This window comes from Arabidopsis lyrata, assembly GCF_000004255.2.
Source record: "Arabidopsis lyrata subsp. lyrata unplaced genomic scaffold ARALYscaffold_5, whole genome shotgun sequence".
Taxonomy (NCBI): Eukaryota; Viridiplantae; Streptophyta; class Magnoliopsida; order Brassicales; family Brassicaceae; genus Arabidopsis; species Arabidopsis lyrata.
The window spans coordinates 2511703-2536312 of record NW_003302551.1 but is presented as its reverse complement, the minus strand read 5'-3'; the positions used below and the strand labels follow the sequence as shown (position 1 = coordinate 2536312).

The 24610-nt window shown below is 31.0% G+C and overlaps 3 protein-coding genes across 4 annotated transcripts; 2 read left to right on the top strand and 1 right to left on the bottom strand.

Annotated features, from left to right (window-relative positions):
- The first annotated feature begins 9806 nt into the window (after nt 1–9806).
- On the top strand, nt 9807–10753 carry LOC9311356. Its single transcript, XM_002876889.2, has one exon. The coding sequence runs from the start codon at nt 9892–9894 to the stop codon at nt 10411–10413; it is 522 nt and encodes a 173-aa protein (XP_002876935.1). The 5' UTR covers nt 9807–9891; the 3' UTR covers nt 10414–10753.
- Nucleotides 10754–11031: 278 nt separating this feature from the next.
- LOC9313003 (dihydrolipoyllysine-residue acetyltransferase component 4 of pyruvate dehydrogenase complex, chloroplastic) lies at nt 11032–13403 on the bottom strand. The gene is made up of 6 exons (XM_002875241.2): nt 12304–13403; nt 12022–12213; nt 11818–11905; nt 11657–11727; nt 11488–11571; nt 11032–11341 (listed from the first exon to the last, which is right to left on the bottom strand). The coding sequence occupies exons 1-6, from the start codon at nt 13210–13212 to the stop codon at nt 11237–11239; spliced, it is 1449 nt and encodes a 482-aa protein (XP_002875287.1). The 5' UTR covers nt 13213–13403; the 3' UTR covers nt 11032–11236.
- Nucleotides 13404–13534: 131 nt separating this feature from the next.
- On the top strand, nt 13535–14928 carry LOC9311355. 2 transcript variants are annotated; one of them, XM_021026055.1, is made up of 3 exons: nt 13535–13588; nt 13684–13768; nt 14378–14928. In XM_021026055.1, the coding sequence occupies exons 1-3, from the start codon at nt 13577–13579 to the stop codon at nt 14620–14622; spliced, it is 342 nt and encodes a 113-aa protein (XP_020881714.1). In that variant the 5' UTR covers nt 13535–13576; the 3' UTR covers nt 14623–14928. The 2 variants fall into 2 exon arrangements, with proteins under 2 accessions (XP_020881714.1, XP_002876934.1); XM_002876888.2 differs by having other exon boundaries at nt 14375–14928.
- The last annotated feature ends 9682 nt before the right edge of the window (nt 14929–24610 follow it).

Here is a 24610-nt window from a genome sequence, read left to right as displayed (position 1 = left end):
AAATTATCAGTGACCTCCAAATTTCAGTCATAAAACTGAAAATTCATTTAAGAGTTTTTTCCGTGTTTCTCTTTCATATAATGAGTTATTAAAATTACTCCATTTTAGTTCGTTGATATCAACATGTTTGAGCATTTTTTTGAGCATTATATTCTTCAAAAACGCTATCAAAACCAAATTGCTTATACATCACACACACCATCCATATTTGCTGATTTCAAGTTGAGTCATCATAATATTCTCCAATAACGTCTTTACTGATATATATATATATATATGTAAATAATTACAAAAATACTAGTGTTAAAAAGCGGTTTGGACGGCTGTCTAGACGTTAGACACCCCTAAATCGCTTAGATATTACTAAAATTAGTTTAATTTAAAAGATTTGGAGCAAACTAATCGGTGATTTGGGCGAGGTAGATGGATTCACATCACATGTGTCTAACGTTTTAAACTTTTCTTTTTTAAATCGTGTTTTCAATATTCATATTTCTTGCTTCTGTATTTTGAATTTTTGATATATTTTTAAATACAAACTTTAAATTTATTTTTAAAAATTTGATGATTTCTATTATATTATTTTATTATGTTATATTAATATATAAAATATATATTATTTTATTTCAAAACTGCTTAAAGCGCTATAAATCGTCTAAATTCCCACTATTTATTCTAGTCCTCTAGAAGATCGCCTACTTAGTACTTACTGCGTAGATCTTCTTTGACATTCAAAAAATACTAATAATGCGTAATTATATTAAAGTTGTGGACCTTGTAGGCAGACTGGCAGACGAAATTAGACAGAAATTTGGCACAAGAGGGAAATGAGTTATTGTGCAAGTGTGAATCACAACCAACCATTTTAATATGACTTGCTATCTCGTTTTCCTTCCTATCTTTGCTATGAAACTTAAAAGTTAATTGAATAAGTCAAAAGTGGATGATAAGATATAGAATTACTAACACGATATGATATGATTAAAGCAAATTAACATTTTTTCCTTTTGTTTTATATACATATATTCTCAAATCTTCTATATCTTTCTAACACAAACAATGAAAAAAGTTGAAAGTCTAATCATTCACAATAGTTAGTAGTTGAAGACTTATTTTGCTAGTCAAGCAAGACGTAGAATCACATGTTTTCAATTGTAAGAATTCGGGTTTATTACTCAAACTAATACATACACTATAAGAGTTAATCTTTTAAAGCGTTTAATGTGTTTGGAATGAACCAAACATGACATAAAGAGGAAACCTAATCTTAATCGAGATATGTATATATGTAAAATGAGAGAAAAAATGAATTAATATGTTATCTTTTAGGATTTTCTGATGGAGAAAGATAGAAATGGGCCACCATCTCTATTCTCTTACGCATTTGTTCTTCGCTTTTCCAAATTTGATACAATTTGTTTTTCTACTTTGGAAGCAGAGCATCTCGCGGAAAATACGTCCGTTTCTTAATTATCACAAAATACATGAAAAATCTTACGCAGGGTAAAGTTTTTTTCTTGTTGAAAAAACTGCTTAATTTAGAACATCTATTTTTTTTCGCATATGCCATAGGCCCATAGTACGAAAATTTTAATATAATATGTGTTATGTTGAAGGAATATGAAAAAAATGCTATTTTGTTATACTTAATTATGCTGTAAAATGAATTTTTATTTAAAAGACACTATTGAATGTTATTTTAATTTTAATTTGTGTTGGTAAATAGAGTAAAATTGACATTATTCTATGTCTTTTAAAATAATGATGTATCTTCACTTAAGATCACATATCTAATTTTCAGTTTTTTTTTTTTTTTTTTAAAATCCAAATTATTCACATTGATAGAAAATCTATAGTTCTTTTTCTTTGTACTTTTGATGTTGGATTAAATGGGTTAGTGAGATTTGACACCATGTTTTTTTAAAAATCAGTTTTAATATTTGAAACATATCTTTATAGTCTTTTCCTATTTATGTTTTGATATCAACAGTCGACAACTATATGAAAGTTTCCAAGTAGTAATATCATTTCTGTAAGAAAGTAATTACTGTTCAAAATTAAGTAATCGGTATCAGAATCAATAAAATAGTTGATTATATATTTACTTATATCATCATGTTTTCTCTTTTCGAAAGTCTTTCATAGTTTTGCAAATTATTTTGCTCGAAAACGATTGTTTCGGTTGCTTCCTAACAAAACGATATACCAAAACAAAGAATTACAACCCGAACAATTTTTGTCTGGATTACACATGGACCGTCCATATTGGCCACCTAAATGACGTGTTATACATGAGCATACAAATTCGAAAAAATAATTCCTTCCTGATAACAATTAATTATTTTTATCTTTGGCTGATGAATTTAAATATAAAAACAAATAGAATTTAAATATATTAATGAATTATTCAACCTTTTTTCTTTGCTGGGTGCTAAAGTCGTTTTTGGTACAAGTTTAGACTTTAGATCCTAATCAATCAACTACACTTGGGCAATTTTTATAAAATTTAGTAATTAAGAAATTTCTTTCTTATAGCCATCTGAGCTTGACACATTTTTAACTTTTAAGATTGCGATATCTAAATCTTGTCCGTTTAATATTTTCTTCCAGATTGAGATCGGTTGCAGAGAGAATTGTCATTCATAAAATCGTTTATAAATTTAATCATCATGATCGTATATTTCTAGTATTTATCTATAATAATAAGCAATATAATAAAATTTAAAATATTTAATAATGATGTAATAATAACATACGACAGAAACAAATTATGTTTTGAAAGTATTATCGACTAATCATTTGCAAAATTGCAAATATGTTTTTTTCTGTTAAATTAATTTGGAAATATTTTAATCAAAAAAAAAAAAAATTGGAAATATGTTGAAATAATAAGAGATGTGAAAACGACGCAAAACAAAGTCGAGCATGCTAACAATCTATATATACATTTTTGGATGACTTTTAGCAAATAAATCCTGGAGTTGGAATGTATTTACGGATGAATGCCATTGGCATTAATTATTTAAATTTGAAAAATATTAATTAAAGATATTACCAACACGATTTCGAGAATCATAAATTCATATCTTCCTTAACTTTCTGAGTCATTAATGTGATAATCTTTAGGAAATATTTCTCTGTAAAAAAAAAAATCCACATTAATGAAGGCATTAAAATCGACACTAACAATTAAATTATTTAGATATTCAATTATTTTAAGATTCTTATATCTTATTTGATATTTTTTTTAATATCTCATTCTTTAATTACTGCGTTTAGAATTTATTGGTTGTTACCTATTTTTTGGTGAAATTTATTGGTTGTTACTTAATAAGTAATTATGGTGCGTTTATTTTAGTTAATATCTAATTTAAAGGATTTGTTTTCTTTTATTATTAATAAACGAATAACATGTATAGAAATAAAAGATTTTTCTTGCGACTCCATAATAAAAATATTAAACTCTTATTTTCTACATTTCTTACACATAATATCCTCTTATTCAATAACAAAAAATATATATTGCATATTTTTAAAAATATTTATAATATTTAAATTATATAAAAAGTTTGTAATATTAATATTATTTCAACTCTATACAAATTTAATATATATGTATATATATCTTATGGGAACCATTTAAAAGAAATTTTTAAATTGACTTGAATTATATAGCTTTTAAATAAAAGTATTATTAAAAAGAAAAATAACTAAATGATGTTTAATTTCACGGGACGGGTAATATGATGGGACGGATTTGGGTTGATATTTATAAAAGATAGTATGCCACGGGTGAAATCCTAAAATTAACAATCAAAATAATCTATCAAACAAATTACATTTTGATTTTTTTAAGAAAATATAGCCTCGCGGTGTACCGCGGGTTAAAATCTAGTCTAAGTTAATTCCTTGATATATAAAATTGTACGGTTCTATTTCCGGTTAGGTTTTCTTTCTGAAAGTTTGAGATTAAGATAAAAAGAAAAGTAAAATTATGTTAGTTGCACCCACAATTCACAAAGCGACTATAAACCGAACCACCGATGATCTAGTAATGTCGGATTCACGTGACGTGTACGGACGTTTAAACTTTGATTGCCAATTGATGATATATAGCCATTAAATAGTAAATAAATAGATTCAATAATGAGCGTTTTGTTGATCAAAATAGAAATTTTTATTTAATCTTTCCGTTTTACAAATAATATCATTTCAGCATATTTCAAAAAAATTAATAAAATCTTGTATTATATATTTATATCTCTATTTAATAAGTGATTAATAATTTAAATTTAATAAAAATATATTTGGGTTAAGGGTAAATAAGAAAGTTTAGTGTAAAAATTACATTGAAAATATAGAATAACATTCTTTATGAAAAAAATAAAACTCTATGATGATATTTTTTTGTAAAACAAAGTACTAAATAATGATCGTTTAGATTTTTTTATATAAGTAAAAATATTTGTTTGGATCCTAATAATCAAATCAAAGTCATGTACACAACAAACATGCAAGAGTTATTAAGTACCGACATAGAGCTCACAAGCTAAAGAAAACCCGAGTTACTAAATGTGTATGATACTATGATCTTATTCGTTTCCCTAACATCGCCATAATGTATAACAGATCCATAATCGGTTTTCCGAATATATATATATATATAACCTTACAAATCTTTATATTTATTTAGAGAATCTATATGTTTTCAGTGTCTTTTTGGTTACATGATTGATCCACTACAAACAATTTGTTGATCTTTTTGTTTTATGACCAATTCCTATAACCATTTATCATTTTAATTTCTTCATCGACCTACCGACGTATGCCTTTCAGAATCTAATAACTGAATTGAGTAGCTTTTAAAAGGGATTATAATTTGAGATGATTAACTTTGACCGTCATTATTATTAAGGTGTTCTGATATTATGTAATACTCATTTCTGTCGAAGTCCCATATTAATAATCTGAGTTTATGTAGCAACCACAGAACCACTATTATTAATTAACCCATTCGTTATTTTGATCGAACGACTACTGCGACGAAGACTTCAATTGGCGAAACATAATCGACGGCTGAGATGTGATGATGAAAAGTGTTCACACGTGTCATGTTCTCTACACATGTCCATGTACAATCTCCACAGCAAACCCTCACGCTGTCGGCTGGGATTTCATTATCGAAAATATGAAAATAATAATCTCTCATTTTTTTGTTAAAAAATAATAATATCTTTCGAACCAGGATATGTAAAAATATTTAACAATCAAAGAAGAGAAAACGAGTTCGAAAATGAAGCAAAAAGAACAAAAAAAAAGAACGAACAAAATTGCTATTTGTTTGGAAAATATTGGTTAAGTTAAGCTAAATCATTTAGTTAAAGAATTTTAATGAGATTACTCTCTAGAGTTTTTGATTGTATCGTTAAAATTATGTTATACAAATCTACAGTAAATAATTTAAAGTTTAAACTAAATTTTTAGAATAATGTTTTAGTTTTAAATGGGATTTACCTACAACTTTAAGCGTCGTGGTGCTAATTGAAGACGAGAAGACGTGAAAGCGATGCGCACCAGAATCGCCTATCAATTCTTTAATTAGAAACATTATAAAATTCGGTCCATCAGAATAATACCACTATTTTTTGTTATTTTGTTTGTTTTCCCATTTCTGTAAAAATCTCCATTCAATACCCATTATTATTCGAACTTCTGATACTTCAATTACATGCCTTTAAGCCTTTTTTCAACAATCTCTTTTTTTTTTTCAATTTTAGATCTTCATTTTATATTGTAAACATTAAAAAGAAATCACACAAATTTATCTTTTAATTACATATTTTCGTGCAATCCACAAATTGATAGATATATACAGAAATTACGGTAAGATTTAAATAAAGTCAGAATTGTATAAACTACAAAGCTTATATCCATGGTGCTTCACACATGGTCCCAATCTCATTAATAATCTTCGTGAGATTTGTTTTGTTGATTGTTACATACTTACATGTACATAGCTTCTCCATCCATGGTTCTCACATAAAACAGTTTGATATTATCGTATGACATGTAAATTAACATATGATATTATCTATGGAGAGGATCGGGTGATAAGTTTAAGTTGTGTGTTTAAAATGTAAAATTAACATGATGCTCTTACTAATTAAAAACCTTTATCGCTGTCGAATTATTAAATACTATGTCTTTAAGCGAAATAACATTTGTTCTCTAATCGAATAGATTTGGCAAATGGCAATGATACTTAAGAATGGTGGGCCGGCGTAATTTATGGTGGGAAGTTTGTGTACTTGATTTTGCTTTATGTACTCACGTGATGTGTTGTACAAATTCTACATGTTCTTTGTTTTCACAATTTCACTCATTCTCAAAATTTGTACACGCTTTTTTGTGTTCACTCATTCTCAAGATTTATAATATGGTAACATTTTTTTTATATTTTTCATTGAAAAATATTAAAAATGTTAATTTTCAAATTTAGAACAAAATAATAAAATTTCGAAATATCATTTAACGTTTTTTATTATTTAAATGAAAAAATAGAAAAAATGTTAATTTTCAAATTTAAAACAAAAATAATAAATTTTCGAAATATCATTTAAATTCTAAAATTTAGTTTCACTTTTTGATAAAGTAGTTAAGTTTTTTTTTTTCTTTTAGAAAAAAAAACAAAATTGATCTCCAATAATATCTAAAAGTCCAAAGTACAAACAAAAACAATCAAAGAAAAAACTAGGAAGTCTTCTTCTCATAAGAAGCTTGACATTCAATTCCGCAGCTGCCAAATCATCTTTGTAGGAGTCCCACGAGTAAGAGACAGAGGTCTTGAGTCCGAAGAGTCCAACAAATACAAGCAGCGGACCTATGGTTCTAGAAAATGCCCTAGAAGCGGTCTGATGATCATATGTCCGAGCTTTTGAAATACTAACTCTTCTCCCATTACCCATCGCATCACACAACACTCAGCCATCTTCGTAGAAGTCACCAACTTAATGAGTTTATCTTATTTTCTTATGAAACGATTCCAAAACGACGTCATTTTGATTCAACGGAAACTTCTAACAAAAAGTTAATCATGTGATTGTCTCGTTAACTGAAACTTAACAATTATCTGAAATAGCCTGGTCAACGAAACTTTATCATTTTATCAAAAGTCGAACTAAAATATAAGATGTAGATGATATTTCGAAAGTATGTTTCTTTCGTCCCAAATTTGAAAATTGATATTTTCTTTGATATATTTTATTTATTATTTCTTTTATACTTTATAATATGTTAACAATATAACGTCTTGTACTTTCTTTCTTTTTTTTGACATTTTTTGGTATGGTTTGGTTTAAAATAAAACAAAGAGGTGCTTGATGAAATGATTTTAATGGTGTAATCCTATACTATTATTTGGGAACTAAATTAAAAATAATAACTTTATTTTTTATAAGATATTACATAAGAATGCCATTAGACATAAAATTTCAAAGTGTAAATTAATTCATCTCGTTAAGAATAAACAAGTCAAATACTAAATTTATGCAATTTAATTAATTTACTTTAATTATAAAAACGAAAATACATTAGTAATATTATTTTTAAAATGACCAATCAAAATGAATATATAAGATTTGATATCTAACTCTTATTAATTTGTTATTAATCATTATATTTCACCTCTCATCTTTATATGATTCAATTATTGTGAAACAAATAAATAATCATATTATCCATATAATAATAAAAAAATTTAAAAAACGCGGCTTTTGCAAAAATACCACTTTTTCATTGCCACTTTTCAAAAATACCCCTTTTTTAAAACCTTATAAAAAAATGCTCTTAAAATATAAGATTTACCCAAATATGTATGTAATATTATTAAAACATACACAAACTACATTTCTATGTATCTAAAATCTTATAAATACTTTATAAATACCTTATAAATGCATTTTAAATACCTTTAAAAACCTTTAAAATATCTTGTAAAACCTTTAAAAAACCTTAAAAATCCTTTAAAATAACTTGTAAAACCTTTAAAAACACCTTATAAAACCTTATAAATACTTGGATCGAGTCTTCAAGTAGTAGTTACAATCCATAAGTACCTTATAAACCTAATAAAACTTTATAAAAATTTCAGATTTAAAAAGGACATTTTTGAAAATGGACATCTAAAAGGGGCATTTTTGAAAAGGGGTACACCAAAAAGGGCATTTTTAACAATTTCCCATATTTTAAAAATAATATTACTTGATATTTAAAAACAAATATAATCAATACTTAATAAATCCAAATATTAAAAATTATAAATACTCTAATTTGGTTTTATTAAAACATATATATTTAAAAAATATTTATAATAGACGGCGGGTTAAATATAATGTATTATATGATGGAATGAGTTATGATCCTTATAACTATTTGAATATTTATATTTAAGTTCATACAATTCTTTATTTGAAATTCATAATTTTATATTCTACAATAAAATTTTAAAAATATTTTAATTTGGATATATTTTAAAATAGTTTAATTTAATATTTTAAAGAATATCATAAATATTTAATAAATCAAAAGATAAAAGTTATAAATACTCTAATTCGATTTTTCAAAGCATAAATATTTAAAATATTTATAGCAAGCAGCGGGTTAAATGTAATGTATTATATGATAAAAAAAAAGTTATGATCTTTATAACCGAAAGCATGTTAGGATTATATGATGAGATGAGTTAAATAAAGGTTTGACACATCTAAATATTTTAAAATTTGATTTTATAAGCATATATGAAAATAATGAATGATGGATTGTACACATAATTTTTTTCATTGGGATTCTAAAATAAAAATATAAACTCTACGCACGGGTTAGATCTTATATTATTATATACCAAAATATGTTTATTATATACGCAATTTTTTTCACTTACTACTAGCATATATCAAATACATACGTTTTATTTTTAACCAAAAAACATAACTAAATCGAATTACATATGGTTTTTATATGATTTTAATTTTTACAAAACAAAAAAACCGGTACCAAACCGAAAAACCGTATGCCCACCCCTAATATTTTCTCATATAACAAAATAAAATTATATTTAAAAAATATTATATGTCAATGTATTATGTAAATAATTATTAAAATTGTACTATAAAACAAACAATAATCCAACTTTAAATAAATATTTAAAAATTAAAATTTCATCCGTGATGCTCGTTTGTTAATATATTATAAAAAACTTCTGGTTTAATATCTCTAACCCGTCTAATTTCTGGAATCATTTTTCAGTTCATCCTTAGTCAGAATGGTTATTTCCGTTTCTGTAATCCAACGATCTGTTGTTGATATCTAAACCATTTGGGAATTTTTTTGGTTAAAACCATTTTGTATTGTTAAATTAATAAATATCTAAAAAAAAAGAATATATTCAGAAATTATGTAACTTTTGATGAACACAAAAAAAAAACTAACTGACCGAGCATGTGTCTTGCAACGTACGTACCGGACTTTAAACCAATTAATAACGTTCAGAGATTAGAAAACGACGTTTTCAAAATATTAAACCAAAAGGTTTTTTTTTTTTTTTGTCATCTAAACCAAAAGGTTTAAGAAATAAAAATAACAATCAGAAAAATAAAAAAGGTGAGAGATCCGTGACGCCCAGACGATTCGTTATTCCACGCGCCAATGTCTGCGTCTGAATTCACGCGCTTTCTTTCTCTTTACCGACTTTTTTTATATGTTGTGTCTCCACTATAAAATCTCGTGTTTCCCTTCTTCCGATTATGTACCCTTATCTCACACTTAATTACAATATTGCCACTCCTCAAAACCATACCATCTAAAACCAAAGAAATAAACCGTATTGGTTAAGCTATGGTGGATTTATTGGAGGAGAGGCTAACTCGGACTGACTCGGTCGGTAAGAAACGAGTCAGAGACGAGTTAGGCTTCGACTCGCCGGACGTGAAGCGGTTGAGAGACGATTTGTTCGATGACTCGGGGTTTGACCCAGTGATTCAAGATCTTGACTCGGTGATGAAGAGTTTCGAGGATGAGTTATCGAACACGACGGCGAAAGGCTCCGGTGACGGTGAAACTCAGCCGGATCTTGGGTATCTTTTCGAAGCTTCTGACGACGAGCTTGGTTTACCTCCACCGCCGCCTCTACCGCTGAATATTCCTCCGTCTTGTGAGGAAACGGAGGAGACGGTGACGGAATTGGTACGAGCGTCGTCGGATTCATCAGAGGTTGGAGAGTTGTGTGTGTTTGAGGATCATGTTACGGATTTCGGATCTTGCGATCTGGGTGATGATGGGCTTTTCGAATATTCCGATGTGTGTTTAGATTCTGGTGATTTGTTTTCATGGCGGCCGGAGTTTTTACCGGCGGAGTAAACAATATGCCGGGGCATTTTTAAAAAAGCGGGGAACGAAATGGTGACGTTTTGCCTCATTTTTTTTTTCTTTTATTGTAATAGGTTTTAGCCTTTTAGGATCTATATATTTTGTTAAGTTACTATGGGTTTAGAAAAATCAAATGTTTTTTAGTAGGGGTAAATGGCTTAGATTAGTTTATAAGAATTTTTTTTTTTTCAGGAACTGTTGATCTTTAGTCGTCTTTTTCCTTTGGTTAGCTTTTGTGTTATTGTTAAAGTCTAATATTATTATGGATCAGAATAATTAAACAGAATCTGAAATCATTATTCACAAAATAAAAAGTTCTATACTTTCACTATTGCAATCCATTATTTATGAAAAGTTATTATTGCTAATTTATTATTTTGCCAAATATACAATAAACTTTCACTTATATTTGGAAAAGAACCTTCTTTTCAAGAATTGGATTTTGGCCCTAATTGATTATATGTCTAATCTTTAATCCAAATGAAGTTCGTTATACTCTGAGAGATTGACGGGGCACCATCTTTAAGGCATTGACTTATGAATTCTTAACATTTGGACTAAATAGACCAAAAGGCCCATTACAGATATGCCATCAGATAATGGGCCGTGTCTAGTAACTCTCTTTTCTTAAGGCCGGTGGTAAGGAAATTATTTGTGTAAAACCCAAAATGATGATTCTTGAAAACAAAAATACAAACACAACACAAGTGAAGAAAGAACAAGAACCAAGAACAATGAAGATTAAAAAATTTACTTGAGAAAAATCGGCTCAGGAAATTTGGCGTTTTCGTCTTTTCGTGTTCGCTTGGCTGTCTTATAAGGTCAAACTATCTGGATTCTCAATGATCTTTGCAAAGGTTTGAAGAAAAGCAGCCAAGTCAGCTCCATACACAATGCGATGATCTGCAGTCACATTCACCTGCCAACATAACAACAAAGCCACAATGTTATTGTTAGCCATAACCAAAAGCTATAGCTAATCGTATTTTCGACTTTCTAAGTCGAAGTGATTCACCAAACCCATCAGGAAGTTTCGTAAGTGTGTGAAGTTAAAATCAAACTTACCAGCATTGTGTTTTTTACACTGAAGAATCCATCCTTATCAGCAACTACGGTTGGCTTTGACGCACCAACAGCCATAATAGCACCCTAGAGATTTGAGTACAACAAAGATCAAGTAAATTGCTTGTAATCACTAATCATAGAAGAGGCAATTCAAGTTCCTTTCATATACCTGTCCTGGCGGAAGAATAGCATCAAATCTATCCACTCCAAACATACCGAGATTCGATAAAGTGAAAGTTCCTGCATTCCATACATATATCACAATCTTTAATAACAATCCTGAAACATGTGTAGCAGACATCATCTAAACAATTTATTAAAGGAGAGTACCAGAGTTGTATTCATGGGGTTGAAGTTGCTTGCTTCTAGCTTTCCCCACCAGCTCTTTCCATTTTTGAGATAACAAGTACAAATCCAACTATAAACCAACCAGCATGACTCAAACATTCAGTTACAGAACCCAGCCAAATACTAAGTGTGTGTTAATTCAACCACAAGCTAGCTACTTTGTACAACTTCATTGCATTTGCTTACCTTATCTGCATCTTGTAGAACAGGCGTAATCAAGCCGCCATTAATAGCAACCGCCACTGCAATGTTAATGTTAGCATTGTAACTAAAACTCTTCCCATCTTTGCAGCTAGCGTTCACCACAGGATGCTGAGCCAAAGCCATCCCTGCAGCTTTAGCCAATAGAGCTGTCATTGTTACACCCTTTGGCTTCACCTGTAAACAAAAGCAGAGATATACCATTAGCTTCATACAATACAACATCAGAACAACTGTGTGTATATGTTTCATTCAATTCAATTTCACCTTCTCGTAAAGTGCATCAAGAGCATCAGTGTTCACAGGATAACCAACACGGAATGTAGGAACAGAGAGACTCTCAATCATGTTCTTAGATACTGCAGATTGCATTGCTGTGAAAGGAACAATGCTTGAATCAGGTAATAGTGGAGGCAAATTAGTGGTGGTGGTAGTAGCTTTAGCCGCCACCGGAGTAGGAGGAGGAGGCGGTTGTGCCACGGAGGATTTAGACGGAGCAATTCCAGCCGCCGTCTCCACGTCAGACGCCGTAATCCTACCAAACGGTCCAGTTCCAGCAATGGATCCAATATCAACCTTATGCTGTTTAGCAAGCTTCTTAGCATAAGGCGTCGCTACGGTCTTCCTCGGACCATCTGCTACCGCCGTCACCGGAGCCGGTTGAGCGATCGCCGGAGCAGGAGAAGAAGTAACCGGAGGAGGAGATGGAACAACAGCTTCAACCACAGAAGAAGAAGATTTCGAAGCGGCTTTAGTCTTAGCTTCTTCGATCTCAGCTTCAGTCTCAGCTAACAATCCAATCGCAGTACCAACCGGAGCTGTTTCACCTTCTCCTACGACAATCGCAGCAAGATAACCATCGTAAAACGTTTCAACATCCATATCTGCTTTATCAGATTCAACAACCACAACACTCTCTCCCTTCGCGAGTTTCTCGCCTTCCGTTTTGATCCAGGACACGATTTTACCCTCCGTCATGGTTGATGATAACGCCGGCATGAAGATTTCACGAATCTTTGATCGGACCGTCATTGAACGACGGTGAGAAGTCGCCGGAATCGAGGAACGGAAAACGACGCTGCGGAGGGAAGGGGATATTGAGGAAGCGAAGGAAATGTTGGATTTGGAATTGGTGAGTGAAGTTGTCGATAGAAACGAAGATGAAGAAACCGCCATTGTTGATGAATCAGAGAGAGATCTGAGAGAGATTTTAGAGAGAGTGAAGTGGACGGAGAAGACGAGGTCGAAGTTCGTTGAGCGTCTTCACCAACATTTGTATCAGTTACCAATTTAATAACCGGATATTTAATTAAACCGGGTTCATTTATGTGAATCTCCGGTTTAGGTTAAACCATCTAGAAACAAAGAAAATTAGATGCTTCTCAATGGATAATAGGTAACATAACAAAACCAGTTTTCTTATATATCTTCTCTGCTCTACCTAAGTTTGAGAATCAGATTCCAAAATCTCAATTTATAAGTGTGATTATTATTTTCTCAAGAACCAAAATCATATCATAAAACATTGTTCTTTCGTCTCATGTCGGAAAAGGTTTGTTTTTTTTTCCTTTTGTTAGAAGAATAATTTATATGGATTTGTGATAAATTTTGGTTTTTTTTTTGGGGTTATATGGTGATGAAATGCAGAAGCAATATTGTGTTGTGATGCGGATTAACTTGGATTGCAATGCTTGTTGTAGAAAAGCAAGGAGGATTATCATCAATATGAAAGGTTGGTATATTTTGGTTATATAGAATAATATGTGGAATAAAATGAGCAAGAAGGATGTTATGAAAAATAAGATTTAATGTTCAAGGGGAATATATTGGATTGGAAAACCTGAAAATTTTATCTTCTTGCTAAATTGAATTAAGAATATTTAACAAAAAAATAAAGACTGTAAATTTTTGAAAGTTCATTTTTCGGTTTTTTTGGTAAGTAGTTCAATTTTTCGTATGGATACATTTTTCTTGGCTATATAGGGTTAAATTGGTATTCTTGTTATGATTTTATCGATTTTACTATATGCACCATTTTATGTAGGTTTACTAGTGGTGGATTTATAGAAAATTATTTACGAATGTGACCTTGTCACCACAAATTAGTTGAAGGTTTCAGCGAAATTTAGATATCCAACAATAAATCTAAAAAGAGAAGCGCATATATATATCACATTACTTGTTGATATATTGTCGCAATTTTATCGTAAAAGAATCATATCCCTTAATTTTCAATGTTAATACATACATTTTTGTTTATTTTTACATGTCATAAACATTATATAGTGCAATTATTGAAAATTAATACTAATATATGTTTTGGGTACTATTTATGAAGAAGTTGACACACACATGATCAACAAAAAAGAACGTCAAGTGATCCTTTGCGGACGGTTTAGACCATCGGATGTTGCAGTAAAACTGCAAAAGAAGATGAAACGGAGGGTTGAGATTCTCGAAGTTGAAGATCTCGCCAATGGCCATGGAGGAGAAGAAGGACACGAGTATGAGCCAGAGCCACCATATGAACAGCCATATGAATATTCTCAACAATCTGATCACATGACCACACCATTGTTGTGTTAGATTAGATATCTCTAATTCGTTTGTTCTTTCTTTTTATTCTCAAATGCATAAATATTTGCATAAAAAGTTAAAAGAAACAAATTGTATATATTACTACCAACACGTTCGCCTTAGACCATGTTTAACGGCCCATCTTCAGGCCTGATCTTAGAGTTTAATAATAATAAACTTTGTAAAAAGTGGGTTTAGAACACTTCTCATGTTCTTGGGCTAGAACTGTTTTTGGGCTGATCTTGTGGCGACGTGGCATGGTCTGATTCGTTGCGATTTGTGATAACGAAAATCTTTCAAATATTTAAGTTTTTTAAACTTTGTATTAATTAAATAAAATGTTTGTAACCTTTAATTAATATGTTTGATTGTTTTTTTTGTTTTTCATTTATATCTTTAACTAGATTTTAACCCGCGGTACACCGCGGGATGATTTAATTTTAAATTTAGTATAAAAATATTTTGTAAATTGTATCTCCTTATAACATATTTATTTATATTATAGTTTACAATTGTTATTAAGTAATGGTATACCACGAGTCCACGAGATAATTATTAATAAACTGAGGATTTAACCCGTATTAAAGCGGTATATAAATATTGATTCAAATTCGTCCGCCATATAAATCATTTCCGAAATATAACCCGTTCCGTAATTTCTTAACCCGTCTTGTGATTTGTATTAAAAAAAAAAGGATTAAATCCGTATTGAAGCGGCGGATTAATGATATTTTAATTTTTTTATTATTGTTGATTCAAAAACCCGTCCCGCCAAACCCATCCCGCCAAAAAACTCATTTATTTTATTAATGTTCTTATTTATGATATGATTCTGAATCATTGTCTAAATATTTTAATCGATGTAGAACGTTGAACACACATTTTCGTCAATTGGATAATATATGTCCGTTTTAAAAATTTCGAATCACAGTATATGCAGAAAAAAAATTGATTTTTTGTTTACTTTATGTATTATATGATGATTCAAAACAGTTAAAAACAAATCAAACAAAGATGATAGGAGAATCATAATTATAAATCTTAATCAAATCTTCTAAAAATCTAAATTATTAAATATGGAATATCCGGTGTATGAGTTGGGTTAAATATAACCCGACCCAACAAATTTTTTGTGAAGGAATTTTTAAAATGGGTCGGATATCCGATATACCCGAAAGTTTTTTTACCCACCCGTCAGAAAAAGTGCTGCGATTATACTAGTATAGATGTTTTTTTTTTTATAATTATTTGGAATTGTATTTTGTGTTTCTTTTTATTTTCAAATCAATGTTAATATAAGTTTACTTTTTTATGTTTTCAATTTTAAAACTAATTTTTTAATTTAATATACTTTAAATGTTTTGATTATTAAATTATTAATTTATATGATCTAAACATGTTCTACCAATAATCAATTACTTTACAAAAGATCTTAATTAAAGCTCTTATAATATTTTAATATTTTTTCTCCCTTAAGATCAATCTTCAAAGATGCACCCTTGCATATGCCCTTACATATACATATATATATATATACTAGATCATCACCCGTACTAAAGTACGGGTTAAATTTTATTTATTACAAAATTTATATAAAATATATATTAAAACTAAGTTTTAATATATTATAATAGTAAGTGAAAAAATATTAATTTTTTTGTCAGTCCCTATATACAATATTAGAATAAATATAGAATTTTTTCTATAATACTCAATTATGGATAATTTTTTTTAAAGATATGAAAACGGAAAATAATTTTATTTTTTAAAAAGTAATATTTTTAGAACAATGAGTTAATTTATGTTAACAACCACAAAATAGGATTGCATATGTTCAGTTAGATCAAAAATTAAAATATCATAAATGAATCGCATATAAAACATAGATTATTTTGAATTAATTAAGAAAATTAGCTATTATTTTGAATTAATTTAGAAAATTATTTTTCAATTTATAATTCTTTGGTTGTTGAAATAGAGATTTGTTTGAGCTAATCTAATTACAGAATTTGTTTGAGATTTATAATTACGGAATTTACCAATTATTCGCATAATCGAATATGTTATAAACATATATTTAGTATATAATAATACCAAAATCAACCCGTGCGTGGAGTCTATATTTTTATTTTAGAATCTCAATATTTCATTTTAAAATATTGTGTGCATAATCTATTATTCGTTAATTCTAAAATTGCTTGCGGAATCAAATTTTCAAATATTTAGAGGTGTCAAACCATATTTAAATGTTCTACATTATTTTTAAATATTTCAAATTAAAATCTTTAAATTTTTTTTGTAGTTTATAAAATTATGAATTTCAAAAAACAAATTATATGAAATTAAATATAACTATTCAAATAGTTATAAGGATCAAAACTCATTTCATCGTATAATATATTATATTTAACCCGCTACCTATTATAAATTACTTGGCATATGCAGAAAAAAAAATTACTTTTTTTATTATGTAGATGATATGATTATTTATTTGTTTCATATTAATATAATCATATTAAGATGAGAGGTGAAGTTTAATGATTAATAACAAATTAATATGGTAAGTTAGATATCAAATCTTATATGTTCATTTTGATTGGTCATTTAAAAAAAATTAATAACAGATTTTTGTTTTATAATTTAATTAAATTAATTAAATGACATAAATTACTATTTTACTTGTTTATCCTTAATAAATTGAATGAAATTTGTTCTAAAAGAAGATTTTTGTAATGGCATTATTAAGTAAATTCTTACAAAAGAGAAGGTTAGTTAAGGGTATCTAATAAAGTGTACTCCCCAAATAATAGTATAGGATAAAGTTGATATATTCAATGCATTAAAATTTTGGTTGATAATTAGGAAAACCGAAGCCCAAACTATTGTTTAGAACATTTGGAGAGCGGAATATTCTTATCAAAACTTTTAGAATGATAAATCATTACTGAAATCTTAGCTTTATGAAATTCTAAAACTGAGTTGGTTACCATAACTAAAATAATAGCCCAATTATACTCATTTTCTTATGGAGGGAAAGACTTCAACAACACAAATGAACAACAAAAATGCCTACGAGTCTACGACTAGTTATAAAAAGGGTTTGTTGGGAAAGTAGTACGTTTCTGAAACATAATTGTAGAAGTAGTACGGTTACTATTCACAATTAGTAAAATAGTCAGTTTTTACTGTTTGTGAAATAGAAAACTTGTGAGATAGAAGAGAAAGTGGGGTAGAGGGCAAAGAATAAAAATTACAAGTAAGGACTTGGTGAGAGAGAGAGATAGACGTGTAGGGATTTTTTTAGTGGGTCATGTTTTTTTATAAATTTCTTTTTCTTTCTTTATTACATTTCATTCCCTCAAAGTTTGATTATTAAAATGCTCGTTCGTAAATTTAATTTTTCTAAAATTGATCATATAAATAAAAATCTACGTTTTTTTCTCTATCATTTGATATGCATTTTGTTTAATAATTTTTAAAATTTATATTACACACCACTATACAAATAATATATATACATATATAAATCATTGTACAGATATAGACCAATGTACAGAAGACCACTGTACAGATATAGACCATTGTACAAAAGACCACTGTACAGATACAAATATAGACCACTGTACATATACAAATATAGATATAGACCACTGTACAGATAGATATAGACCACTGTACAGAAGACCACTGTACAGAAGACCACTGTACAGAAAACCACTGTACAGAAGACCACTGTACAGATATAGATATAGACACCACTGTACAGATATAGACCACTGTACAGAAGACCACTGTACGGAAGACTACTGTACAGAAGACCACTGTACAGATATAGACCACTGTACAGAAGACCACTGTACAGATATAGACCATTGTACAAAAGACCACTGTACAGATACAGATATAGACCACTGTACAGATACAAATATAGATATAGATATAGACCACTGTACAGATATAGCCAATGTACAGAAAACCACTGTACAGATAGATATAGACCACTGTACAGAAGACCACTGTACAGAAAACCACTGTACAGAAGACCACTGTACAGATATAGATATAAACCACTGTACAGATATAGACCACTGTATAGATATAGACCACTGTACATATATAGACCATTGTACAAAATACCACTGTACATATACAGATATAGATCATTGTACAGATACATATATAGACCACTGTACAGATACATATATAGATATAGATATAGACCACTGTACAGTTGGTTGGACCACAGACACGATTGGGATCACTGTTGAATGACGTTGAGATTAGTGAGTCAAGTTTTTGTAAACAGAGTTTTACGTTGAATAAAGTTTGTTATAGCTTCTTCATTCTCTCTCTTTTTCTGTTGATAAACTTCCGATGTATCGGAGTTTATTAGTATTCAGTTGATTGAGTTTACTGGTGAACCTCATTTCTCTTCTTATCCTTTAATTCTTGTTTTTGTTTGTATTCATTTTAACTTTTTAGGGGATTTTTCTTTCACTTAGTATAACTTCTACGCCATTAATTCTTACACGGTTGGGTTTCTTCGAATTTTGTAGAATGATGTAGTCGATATTATTTTCTTTAGGCTATTACAATATTATGCTTCTAACAAAATTACAAAATAAGATAGGAAACATTTGGTATGAGTGGGTAATTTTGATAGACTGAATATGTATAAACATACTCATTTATGCAGAAATTCAGATTAGCATTATCTTCATCCCATCAATCACTTCTTTATTCGTATCTTACGATTATCTCCAACTACATACAATTCAATGTTGGACATGGAGAGGAAAATTAATGAAAATTCGTCGGATAAATAAATTAATTTGTTGCGAGTTTGTCCTCTCCACGAACTCTTTTAACTTCAAAACTCAATGATTTGATTTCGTAACAACAAGCAGGAATGGTGGATCTTTTCGAAGTCTCTGAGACACTATACGTGGCGGTCTTCTAAACCACAACCCCGGTCATAGTTATTTTCGGTTTCAACTTAACCTACCCTTAATTGTTGATTAATTTAATTTAAACCCAAGTTTTTAATTAATTTCTACCTAAAAACAACACATTTAGGTTCAATTAGGGGTAAAACCAAAATTTTATTAAACCAAAGAAAAGTTAGGTTCAATGTAACAGTTCTTATATAACGTTAACCGAAAACCGGTTAACTCAGAACCAAACACTCCTGATTCAACAATCCTTGGAAGACGTATTATTATTATTATCACCGTGCCATGACCAAACGATGTCGTTTAACGCCGGCCGGACTTCTTCTTCGTATAACCTATAGTACTCCAAAGTATCTCTGGCGCTACTTCAAACACTTCCGCCGTCATCGACAGCCGTCCTTTTCTCCCTTCCGTTTTCCCTTCCATCTTCACTTTAAAATCCTTCGTTCTCTTCACTTTCATGTTCATCTCTTTCGTAACCGTTTCGATCCTCTCCATTACCTCCGTCGCCAACGATTTTGACGTGAACACCGATTTCACTTTCCTCTTACTCTCGAACAAGCTCGAGAGATCGAATCCGGAAGACATCGAGGAGATGAATTCGAAAGCGTTGAAGAATTTTGGCGAAATCGGCTCTGTTTGATTTTCCCAATCTACGTCGTCTTCTTCTTCGTTGTTGTTGTTGCTCTGAGAACAAATCGGTTCGTCGATTTTGAAAGCTAACGGCGGAGTGAAGTTTTTCTGAAGCCAAGTCGTTCTCATAATCGCCGGAATCAAGATCCGTCGATCTGGATCTACGACGGGGAGTTTAGAAATCAACCGCCTCGATTCAGGCGAAAACCACGGCGGAAATTCAAAATCCGCTCAGAAAATCTTCCGATACATATTCATCAGAGAGAAAAGGTTCTGAACATCACCATAGCTTAAAGTGGGATTAAAACTAAATGAAACTGGTTTTCTTTTACAAGCTCTTCTCGATCTCTCTTTTCTCCTTCTAAATGGTTTTTTTTGGGATTCGAGATAAAGCGCTTTAGGTTTCAATTCCACGAATCCATCATCTGATTTTTGACCTCCGTTCTTAGAATTCAGACCCATGGAGCCTCTTCTTTCTTTGTGGCTGTTTGCTTCGTCGATGTAGAAGGCGAAGTGAGTTTTGGATAACAAAGAAAATTGCGTAAAAGATGTTGTATAAGCTTGAAGATTGTGAAGATAACTTGAGATAAAAGTCTCTAGTTTTAAAAGGAGAGTTTTAGATATTTTGAGATAAAGATTAGATTGTATTAGGAGTTATCTAATATATCTAATATGTTGTAATTTCTATTAGGGTTAGGAATTGTATTCTCCTATAAATAGAAGTCAAGTTATGACATTAGGAGATATGAGAGCTTTGTGTGTTTAGGGTTATGAATGTATGGTTTTGAGTTAGTTTCCATACTAATAAAAGAGAGAGTCTTTTACATCTTCATAGCCTTTGTTTGATTTGCTCTTTAAAGCTTTGATACAAGAATTGGTATCAGAGCCTGCGATCTCGATCACGAGAAAACAGAGTTGATAACAGAGAACGATCACGAGAAGGTGATCCATAAAGAAACATGGGAGACTTGATTCCCGCGATTACCAAAGAAGGAGGAGGTTCCTCTTCTATTAAGTGTCCGATGTTAAGTCCTACAAACTATACGTTTTGGACTATACGCATGACTATGGCACTCAAAGTTCATAAAGTTTGGGAGGCTATAGAACCTGGATCAGAGGATGTTGACAAGAACAACATGGCTAGCGCTCTTCTTCTGCAATCTATCCCTGAAGCATTAACATTGCAAGTCGGGAAACTAAACACTGCAAAGAAGATATGGGATGCAATTAAATCTAGGAATCTAGGAGCTGATAGGGTTAAAGATGCAAGATTACAAACCCTAATGGGTGAGTTTGAGAGAATAAAGATGAAAGAAAGTGAGAAGATTGATGACTTTGCTGGTAGAATCTCAGAACTATCTACAAAATCTGAATCTCTTGGACATAACATCGAAGAACCTAAGCTTGTAAAGAAGTTTCTAAACGGATTACCTAGGAAAAGGTACATACATATAATAGCCGCACTTGAACAAGTTCTTGATTTAAACAACACTACGTTTGAAGATATAGTTGGAAGGATAAAAGCGTATGAGGAAAGAATCTGCGATGAAGAAGATAATCAAGAAGATCAAGGAAAACTAATGTATGTCAGTTCTGAGACACAACCATGGTACACAAACAGAGGAAGAGGACAAGGCGGCAGACGAGGAAGAGGAAGAGGTCGTTCTGGTTATCCTCAAAACAATGGTTACCAACAGAACAGAGATATAAGCAAAATAACATGTTACAGATGTGATAAGCTAGGTCACTATGCATCAGATTGCCCTGACAGACTGCTTAAACTTCAAGAAACACAAGAAGCCAATGCTTCAAAGAATGGTGACACACAAGTAGCTGATGCTCTAATGATGCATGAGGTTGTGTATTTGAATGAAAAAAACTGTGTACCAAATAAGTTTGAAACCAGTTCAGACAATGAGAACATTTGGTACTTAGATAATGGTGCCAGCAACCATATGACAGGTATACTAGCTTATTTTTCTAAACTTGATGAATCAGTTACTGGCAAAGTCAGATTTGGTGATGATTCTCGAGTCGATATCAAAGGAAAGGGCTCAATAATGTTCGTTGCAAAGAATGGAGAAAGAAGAATTCTACATGATGTCTATTACATCCCAGACTTAAGAAGTAACATTGTGAGTTTAGGCCAAGCCACTGAGTCAGGCTGTGATGTCAGAATGAAAGGCGATAATCTCACTCTTTATGACAAAGATGGCAAGCTTTTGGTTAAAGCACTAAGGTCTAGAAATCGACTCTACAAGGTAAGTTTAGAAGTTGAAGACAATAAGAGCCTACAAATTGGAATATCAAAATGCAAGTGGCATGCCAGGCTAGGACATATTGGAACAGAGACCTTAAAAACAATGGTGGAGAAAGAACTTGTCTTTGGGATCCCACAAATCAAAGTAGAGAAAGAAATATGTTCCTCTTGTCTACTTGGAAAGCAAACAAGAAAATCTTTTCCCAAAACAACTTCTTTCAGAGCAGAAAGTGCTTTGGATCTCATTCATGGGGATCTCTGTGGACCTATCACACCTCCTACACCATCAAAGAATCGATACATCTTTGTTTTAATTGATGATTACTCACGATACATGTGGACACTTCTACTGAGAGAAAAAGGTGAAGCCTTCAGAAAATTCAAAAGTTTTAAAGCATCTGTTGAACAAGAAACCAAGACCACTATCAAAACATTTCGAACTGACAGAGGTGGTGAATTTCTTTCGGCTGAATTTCAAGCATTTTGTAATGACTCTGGTATACAAAGACACCTAACTGCACCATATTCTCCCCAACAAAACGGGGTCGTCGAGAGAAGAAACAGAACATTAATGGGAATGACCAGAAGTATTCTAAAACACATGAATGTCCCAAATTACTTGTGGGGGGAAGCAGTCAGACATGCAACATACATCATAAACAGAGTATCAACAAGAACACTGATACACCAGACTCCCTACGAAGCATTCAAAGGAAAAAAACCAAATATAGAACATATACGAGTCTTTGGCTGTATAGGCTATGCAAAAACAGAACCGGCTCATCTGAAGAAGCTTGATGATCGATCAAGAATGCTAGTGCATTTAGGAACTGAGCCAGGATCAAAAGCGTATCGATTGTTTGATCCAACAAAGCAAAAGATAATAGTAAGCAGAGATGTTATATTCGATGAGGAAATAAGCTGGAAGTGGAATAATGTTGAGAAGGATACAAACTTTGAGATAAGCTTTGGAGAATTTGGGAACAATGGCATAAGAGAAAATACTACTGAAACAGAAACAGAGAATGATGAAGTTGATAAGAATAATGAACCAGAAGAAGAACATATCTCAACTATTGGAAACTCTGAAGATGATGAAGCAAGAGAACAACAACAACCAGGACCAACTCTCAGAAGGTCAGGAAGAGAAACAAAGAAACCAGGCTATCTAGAAGACTATGTCTTATTAGCAGAGTATGAAAGCGAAAGACTGCTACTGGTTATTAATGAAGAGCCATGGGATTACAGTGAAGCAAAAGAATCTAAAGAATGGATAGATGCATGTATAGAAGAGATCACCTCTATAAAAAAAAACAGAACATGGGATCTAGTAGATCTTCCTATAGATGCAAAGCCAATAGGCCTAAAATGGGTTTTTAAGATCAAGAGAAACGCTGATGGAAGCATAAATAAGTATAAAGCAAGACTAGTAGCTAAGGGATATGTACAGAGACATGGCATTGACTTTGATGAAGTCTTCGCACCTGTAGCACGTCTTGAAACCATTCGTTTCATTGTTGCTCTAGCTGCTTCCTACGGCTGGGAAGTACATCATCTTGATGTGAAAACGGCATTTCTTCATGGAGAATTGAAAGAGGTAGTCTACGTCACACAACCAGAAGGTTTTGTAGTAGAAGGAAGTCAGAACAAGGTGTACAAATTGAACAAAGCACTATATGGTCTTAAACAAGCTCCTAGAGCCTGGAACACAAAACTGAATACAATTCTCATAGAATTGGGTTTTGTTAAATGTTCAAAAGAGCCATCCATTTATCAGAAAAGGGAACAAGAAGAGCTTCTTGTTATAGCAGTCTATGTTGATGACTTACTTGTCACAGGATCCAACTTAGAGATGATACTAGAGTTCAAGAAGGGAATGGCAGGAAAATTTGAAATGAGTGATCTAGGAAAGCTCACCTATTATCTTGGAATTGAAGTTACTCAAACTGAGAATGGTATTCTACTGAATCAAGAAAGGTATGCAAAGAAAATTCTTGAAGAAACTGGTTTTGGAGAATGTAATGCAGTACAGGTACCAATGTGTGCAAATCTGAAGTTAAGTAAAGCTCCAGAAGAAAAGAGAATTGATGAGAAAGAATATAGAAGAAGTATTGGATGTCTTAGATATTTACTCCATACAAGACCAGACCTA